The 8,352-nt window shown below is 34.0% G+C and overlaps 1 protein-coding gene across 6 annotated transcripts; it reads right to left on the bottom strand.

The window, feature by feature from the left end:
- Positions 1 to 2,231: 2,231 nt before the first annotated feature.
- On the bottom strand, positions 2,232 to 7,436 carry LOC112528172 (ACT domain-containing protein ACR4-like). 6 transcript variants are annotated; one of them, XM_025139129.1, is made up of 8 exons: positions 7,035 to 7,435; positions 6,246 to 6,367; positions 6,047 to 6,161; positions 5,904 to 5,971; positions 4,794 to 5,384; positions 4,574 to 4,678; positions 3,040 to 3,383; positions 2,232 to 2,500 (listed from the first exon to the last, which is right to left on the bottom strand). In XM_025139129.1, the coding sequence occupies exons 1-7, from the start codon at positions 7,036 to 7,038 to the stop codon at positions 3,042 to 3,044; spliced, it is 1,347 nt and encodes a 448-aa protein (XP_024994897.1). In that variant the 5' UTR covers positions 7,039 to 7,435; the 3' UTR covers positions 2,232 to 2,500; positions 3,040 to 3,041. The 6 variants fall into 6 exon arrangements, with proteins under 6 accessions (XP_024994897.1, XP_024994896.1, XP_024994899.1 ...); XM_025139131.1 differs by lacking the exon at positions 2,232 to 2,500 and adding an exon at positions 3,859 to 3,971 and having other exon boundaries at positions 3,306 to 3,383; positions 7,035 to 7,436; XM_025139128.1 differs by having other exon boundaries at positions 2,232 to 3,383.
- Positions 7,437 to 8,352: the final 916 nt, after the last annotated feature.

Raw genomic sequence — 8,352 nt, 5'->3', positions numbered from 1 at the left:
CTGCTGGACTGTGGGCCTTGATGAAGTCCACAAAAATGTTTCTTTTTGGGCTAGGCTTCTACAAACAAACAAAAAGATAATATAGATTAAATAAACATATTATTTTCTTATAATGATGAAAATAAAAGGCTTTTTAACCTTAATTTTAAACCAAGAAAATATAGCTATCAGTTATGAACTAAAAAAATTCTTACTTTTTATAAAAATTTATCAACCATAGTTTCTATATTCTTGGTTTCAAATTATCTAATAAGAAGTACGTAAATTTAAGTACTCTTTTATCTATAATAAAGATAAATAATAAATAAGATTTTTTTTCTGTAAATTATTAGCATTTTTTGTACTCAATTTTATGCTAATGAAGAACATTTTTGAATTTTTTTTGTATTTACCGAGGGTCACTACAAGAAAAGTGAGCTTTGACGATGCGTCTTTTAGCGATGACATGTTTCCGCCACAAGTTATAGCGACAACATGTTGTTATATACCCTTTCTGATGATAAATGAACTTTTAGCAACGACAAAAGTAATTGGTAAAAAGCCTTGTTTCTTACGATGTGCCATGTTTTTACATTCACTCAGGGCCTATAAAATGTCAGGAACATACCTGTTAGTAAGATCTAAACCGTTGACATTTAAAAATGTTGGGTTACTAGATACGATTAAGGAGCCGTTTACCAAATGTTTACCCGGGTAAGCGTTTACCAACTCACATTACCTTACCAGATGAATATGGTAAGGACCAAAAATCTTACCCGATAAGAGCGAGACAGAGACCACAAGTCTTACCATGTAAGTGAGTGCGACGACTCTTACCATGGTTAGCGCTTACTGGGTAAATTGTTGCATACAATGCCGTTTTAGTAGACTAAAATCTTATCCAGTAAGTAAATAATAGCGTTGAATTTTATCAATAAGTTCTTATTAGATAAGTGTTTAGTAAATGGATCTTAACTCAGAAATAAACAATAGCCACACGGATCTTAACTCAGAAATAAACAATAGCCACTTGGCAAAACCCCCTAGGTTGTTCTATTTGAAGCCTCAAATTATTTTATTCATTTGTATTTATATCTAAAATTGTTTACTAAATGCTTATTTGATAAGTGTTGGTCTTATTATTTTTTATCTTATCGAATGAACATAACAATGATTGAAAATCTTACCCGGTAAAAACGATAACAATGACCAAGAGTTTTAACACATAAGTGAAAGTGACGACTCTTATCCATTAAGCATTTACTAGATAAAAATGTTCTATTTTAATGAAGTAATTTTTTACCGGGTAAGTTAAGTGAAATTATTTACTCTTATGAGTAAGCGTACCCGACACCTACACCTAAGTTTAAAAACATTGAGTAAACTACAAATTTGGTCCCTATGGTTTGTCAAGAATAATATATTTTGTTTCTGTAGTTTCGAAATTACAAGATGACCATCATGGTTTACAAAGACGTCAACGACTATTAAAAAGCATTTGTTAAATGAGGAACGTTTCCGTCATTTTATTGATTTTTATTTTTTACTCAAGGAAAATCAATTTTATGATTTTGTTCTCTATGGTTTTTGATTTAGTAAAAGACTAACGATCTATAAAAAGACGAAAATATCCTTCATTTAATGAAATTTTTAAAGGTTGTTAATGGGAGGGATCAAATATGGACATTTTTTAAAACCACGATGGTCATCTTGTAATTTAAACCGAAAAGATGAAACGTGTTATTTAAGATAAGACTGCATTACATGAGTAATAAATTACAGTGTATTAATGAGTGGAACTCTTAACAACCTACTCGAGTTCGAGCTTAATGATTCTCAAACTTGAGTCAATCTCAAACACACACCAAAACTCGTTTAACTTAGCGAGCTAAAATCCATAACACCAATGTTCAACTGGGTGTGTTCAAACTAAAAAAGCTCGATTAAATTGTTCGAGTCAAGTCGAACTGTTCAAGAACACATTTTTTGAGCAAAACATGTTCATATATTCATAAATCAGAGTCAAAGTTTCAAAATTATTGAGATCAAACGAATAAACAAGCCACTCAAATTCAGAAACAAGTATCGAGCTCGAGCACAAACACTGGAAAAATATTTGAACTCGAATTCTCTATACCATGAAAAAGTTACAAGAACACGAATCATTGAGCTCAAATAACCTACAGCTCGACTCGTTAACGCCCCTCTCCAAAACAATACATGGACCAATTTCTTTATTTCACAAGATCAGATAAAAAACAATCAAATTTAATCCATCAGAACAACCTTAGATTTTAATGTGAACTCACAAACAAATCAAGAACAACCCTTCACTAGATAACTAGAAATCTAACAATATTTACACAAATTATTCTGTCACTTTCCTAGATCAAACTTCGTGTTGGATCAATAATAGAAAAACTAAAGGATATTTACAAACACCGCTTCGAAAAAAAAAAAAACCGTGTCTAGAAATTGCTTCGATTGGGGTGTCCTTTTCCACCTGCTAAAATGGCCAAATCTAGAACAACGTATACTTCCATTGTATGAGATACAAGTCGTTAGATCATCATTCACTACGACAAAAACGGGTTCATAAGACACCAAAAATGTCAAAATGCCATAATATACTACTTTATAAGTATCGAACAATTATGTGTCCCATGTAATAGGATGCTTTTGGACGTCTTAACAAATTTTTAGGATAATTTAAAGATAAACATCTTATTAATTTTTTTATATGACATTACATGATGTTTGTCTTATGAGAAAGAAGTTTCTTATTCCTATAAAAAAATAATACTATTTTACAGAAGTCTTAAAAAACTTGTTGAGCCGTCCAAAAACGTCTTGTAAATGTTTTGAAATATTTTTACATATGACGCACAATTATTTGGTCCTATAAACTTAAGTACTGTAAACTAGTCTATAAAGACACTTGTACACTCTTGGTGTCAAGTAAACCCGATTTTGTTGTAATAATTACTCTGGATTTAACCATCTAGGCGATCGATCAAGGAACCAACTACCAGATCTAGAAAAGGGTGTTTAGCGGTATACCTTCAGGAATAGGATCTAACAAGGCCAAAGTTGCAAAAAGATTTGGACTTAAAAAGGCCACCAAATAGAAACCTGGTGGGAGATTCTTGAGGACCTTGGGTAGAATCTTGAGAGTTCCCTTTCACTTTAAGTATCGTTTGTCCAATTTCTTTCCTGATAGATTCGATAATCTTGAGGTCAACAGGGTACCCGGAAGCATCACGAACGTAGAACGTATTCACTGCCTTATTGCCACGGGTCGCCACCTCTGCTCTTGTGACCGTGAGGCTGTTCTCACGGAAGATGCGGGTGACGTTTGATAGCAGCCCAACCCTGTCTGTGGTGCAGAGTTCTAGCTTCAATCCCTAAATGATGAAAAAATTCCCAAATTGGATGGTCAAAAGCATCAATACCATCCGAGACGTTACATTAAGTTGTTAGAACATTATTACATGACCTAAGAAGTTCTATCCATGAAGTTAGACAACATAATAAAACACAAAAAGTAAATCATTCTATTAGCCTTTTTTATAGCAACACCTATAGATAAGACGCATAGTTCTTGGTCCCATTAGGACATCTGGCTATCTAAAAGACCTGTTTTTTATTGTAGTGACACCATGAAAAATTAGAACTAGAGTTTCATGAGGCACTAAAGGGCCGTTTACAAAATGCTTACTGGGTAACCACTTAACGGATGTCATTTACCTTATCAGGTGAGGATGGCAAGGACCGAAAACCTTTCCCAGTAAGTGGCATAACAAGGACCAAGAATCTTACCGGCAAGTGAGAGAAAAGACTCCTACCCGTTAAAATGGTTACCGGAAAAAAGACACTTACCAACAATTAATTTTGATGAACAAGAATTTACCCAATTAGGTAAGTGAGGGGTGACTCTTGTTGATCGGTAAATGGCCCCTAAGTGAAGCAAACCAACCCCTTGGGTTATGGGCCTAATAAAGACAAGATTTTTTGGCATCATATTTTTTTTTTTATTAAAAAAAATACATGAAATAAAATAACAAAAAAAAACAGAACACTGTAGTTTGCTCTGAAACATGATATAAACTATTAATCGAATCTGTATCATAATCAAAGAATCAAGTTCCAGCAAGAAAACAAGAGGGTGTCAGAAAACATAATCAGACAAATTGCAAAAGTTAATTTGACCGATTTTTCATCGGGTTAGCACTGTCGATTTCTCGTGTTTTGGTCAGATTTCTATTAAGTATTATCGGATGTGAATAAGACTTGAAAAACAATGGAGACCTGATGCACCTTTTAGAAATTTATTGCAGACACCATTAAACAAACAAGTTTCAGATCTTAAAATGTCACATTATATCATCTATGGTTAGAGTGATTTCTGTCATGCATCGTTCTTGAAAAACTAGTTGTGTATCCGTACAATGCAGCAGATTGTAGAATATTGTTGTAAATCAAGAATGAAAATTTGAAGGGATGTACAGTAACTGATGCATAATAATCTGTTTTTAAACAAAAATGCTTTTATAATATAATATAGAAAATTTTCAAGAAAATGGCCCAGTCTTACCTCAGATACTCTTCTTTCTATGGCTGCTTCAAGACATTGGATCACTCTTTGCCTCTCTGCATCTGATTTCATGGGAGACCCATCTATATGTCTGATACAGTATTCCTTCAACACCAAACACACTAAAATTCATCAAAAATTATAAACCCAAAAAGAGGTTGAAATTTATTCTAAGAAAGCTACCATCTTTCTAGTATGTTTTTTTCAAGATTCTACAAACCTGATGAGCTTCTGGTCCTTCAGCATCAACATTCCCATGAAAAACCACGTACTCCATGTCGGTCAAAGTGCAAATCGTGTCAAACAGAAGTTTAGGGCGATCTTTACAACGAATAGTGACCACTGAACAATCTTTATCGTACCAATCAACAACATTCACAACAGGCCTTTGTTTTTCATCGGAACCTTCATAAGCACCCCTCTCATAGTCTCTAACAGAGAACATCATCTGGTGAAGCCGTCTCTCGGTATGCGTAACACCATGACCAACAGCAGTTTTAGCTTCTCGAGCTTCATTGCTCCCTTTAAGCACATTGGATAGCATTTGCTTTATGTTAGCGAGCCTTTCTGGATCAGAAATGGCTGCACCAGATTCCTCATCGCTTACTTGCATTACAGATGCAGCTCGTGTGTTGTGAGTCCATAACTCAGCATTCAAAACATTACACTTTAAGTGTGTGAGCACAGCACAAAGTTCAGAGAGTAATCCAGGTCTGTCACTTCCAATCAACTCGATTACGGTGTGGTCATCTGAGGGTATCATCCCAATAGATTTCACCATTGTCATGAAGCTACTCTCTGAGCCAAAAGCCTAGATCAACTTAAGAAATCAGAATGTACCCATTTAGGGTGTGTTTGGTACATACACGACAGGACTGGATGAATGACAGTTAGGTAGACGGGTGAGAGATTTATGGAAGGTTTTAAGGTTTAATTTGACACGGTAGTTTATTAAGATACCAATCTTGTCCCGTCTCCTTGATTTTTGTTCCACCTGTTTTGGGGTGAGAGAAAATATGCATTTCTATCCCACTCAGATCCTGTCCTTTTCCGGTCTATTGTTGTACCAAACGCACCTTTACTATACAAGTAAAGGCATATGCAGATAACTTTTGAAACTATGTGAAAGTGGTATCAGCAACCCACAAATCCATGTGGTCTAGGGCCACCGCCACACAGTCCTATAACCGGCAAAGCCGTCCCTATGGGAGGGAGGTTGGCGTGGCCACAAGGGTATTTTGCACCCAATGGGAATCGAACAGTAAAAGGAACTGCCCTTCTTATAACCCACGGGATTGCCTACAAAGGAGCCATGAACACACAAGCTTACCTTACGAACATAATCCAAAACTTCTTTATCTGTAATTTTGTTTCCTTCTTGGTCAGTGACATTGAAGACTGTAAAAGAAACAGCAAGCACGATTAACATTACATCGAATTAATACCAATATAGAACAATGCTAGGAGCATTACCATCCATGAACCACCCGCCATCGGAGCTTATGTAAGCTTTTCTTACTACAAAATTCAAATCTGTGAGAATTTGTACAACCTCCAAAAGTATTCCATGTTTGTTGGCACTATCCACCTGTTTGATATATAATCAATTTTAACAGAAAATGGATAACATCCCAGATCAAATGAGCTGAAAAGAGAAAGAACAAATGCAGACCTGAATGATAGTGGCATTTTGACAAGAATCATTGTCGATTACAACTCGGGGTGGATTCATTCTTCGAATAAATTTCTGATATTCTTCTTCCATATTTGGAGAATAGCTCATGTTACAAGTCTCTGAGGAATTTCATCAAACAGATTAGATGCACTTGCAAGAAAAAGCACAAGTAATCTAGAAAGTGAGATATATACCATGATTCACCATTACCAATCACAAAATAGTAACAAAGAAGATACCAACAAAGAGTATGAAGTAAGTAAAAAAGGAACGTGTGGGCAGAAAATAACGATTGATGATGAAGATTTGAAAGAGGAATAAAAACCCCAGATGGCCAGATGCCAAGATGGCCAATAGACAAGCGCAGAACCGTCAAAGAAAAGGTGTTCAAGTTTCTCTGTCCATGTGGGTATGGTGGGGTTCCTTACCACCCAGTGGGAGCTATTTTCACATACCCAAAAGATAAAAGTAAAAATAAAAAGCTGCAGGAAATCAGAGTATTGAAAGACCAAATTTCAACCAAGTTAAACAAACATACGAACTCGATATGCTTAACCAAAATTCCCCAAATCAGAAAATCGAAAAAACCTGAAAATTTTACAGATGAACACGATTCAATTCAGATGAAATGATGGCATGATGCAAACAACAAAACGTATTGGGAAAACAAAAGAAATTATGAATTGAAGTCTTCAGACAACCAAATACTGTGAGAAAAATTTCCCAGAAATGAGAAACTAAGGGCTAAGAAAACTAATTTGAAGAAGAGTAAAAGGGATGACATACCCATTACAATTCTTGATGAGAACTGATCTGCGTTTCCTCGTATTCTATTGATTCTTCAAGCAAATTAGAAACCGCCAAACTAAGAAAATCCCCAATCTCACTAGCAGAACCTATGGATTTTGTTTTACTATATAGATTCTGTCTTCCTCTAACAACATATACATATATATATATATATATATATATGTAATATCTTGTTCTTCTATCTCGAAGTTTGTGTAAACTTGCTCTGTTTTTGCACACACATGAAAGTGAAAAGAGCGTGTGAAAGTGTGAACTTTTTCCGTTCTTCAAGACTTGTAAATACAGTCTGCTCCTCCAGATTCAGGGCGCTTAAAATGGAAGTTCCCAAAAGCCGGTTCTAAACAGTGGCGGTGGCCTGGTGGGTTGTCTTGGCGCATTTTAGCAATGCTATTTGGATGGCGTACTTTAGCTGCTGCAGTGAAATCAGTTCAAAGGAGATGAACCGTAAATATCTCCGCAGTTTATGGCAGAAGAGATGAAAAGACCAACCCCACACCGTAGAAATATTAAAAATTAAAATAATTCTTTCAAAAAAAAATCAAAAATATTATCCGAAAAAGTTAAAATAATAAATATCTATGTTATATTATAAAGCATTTGAAAAAAACTCTTAAAAATATTTTTTATGCATAAAGTATTGTTTATTAATGCATATTACTTAAAATTCAAGATTACAAGTAAATTGTGCATAAATATAACTTATTAAAGCTCTATGTTTGAATTCGTGTCATTAATTGCGGATAAACATAATCAAATAGAGGATAAACATCTCATTTTAAAATATAAAAAATATAAAATATATTTAGGATAATTATTGAGTTCTAACAAAATACTTAATTATTATCTTTATAAAAAAATATTATCAAACCTAAATTAAGTTAATTCGTTACGTTAAATTTAATTATAATAAAAATTTTGAATTAAAAAAAATAAACAAACAAGAATTTTTAATTAGATAATTTGATATTAAGGGGGTGTTTGGGATTGCTTATGAAAGCTGTTTTTTAACTTATTTCAGTCTGACACCGGTGATAAGCTGTTTTCTAATGTTTGTATAAGAAAAAAAAACTACTTATACTAGTACCAAACCGGTAATAAGTTGTTTTTGATAAGTTAATTCTTCCTGACTTATGAAAAACTGTTTATTACCAGTTTACAATTTTAATCATGTTTTATTTAACTCCGGTTTGATACCACATAAGTTAATAAGCACTTTTAAAAAAAAGCATAAGTTGTTTTAAATAAGCAATCCCAAACACCCCCTAATATTGATATATTTTTTGCAAATTTTATA

The sequence above is a fragment of the Cynara cardunculus genome, assembly GCF_001531365.2.
Source record: "Cynara cardunculus var. scolymus isolate 2C chromosome LG 15, CcrdV1, whole genome shotgun sequence".
NCBI classification, from domain to species: domain Eukaryota; kingdom Viridiplantae; phylum Streptophyta; class Magnoliopsida; order Asterales; family Asteraceae; genus Cynara; species Cynara cardunculus.
This window is presented reverse-complemented; position numbering and strand designations above follow the sequence as displayed.

Excerpts from the sequence above, each read along its gene's own strand:
- LOC112528172 (XM_025139128.1), bottom strand. Across the intron at positions 5,972-6,046 it reads TGGCGGGTGGTTCATGGATG|TCTTCAATGTCACTGACCAA; the intron begins GTAATGCTCCTA and ends TTTCTTTTACAG. Across the intron at positions 4,679-4,793 it reads AAGGACCAGAAGCTCATCAG|GAATACTGTATCAGACATAT; the intron begins GTTTGTAGAATC and ends TTGGTGTTGAAG.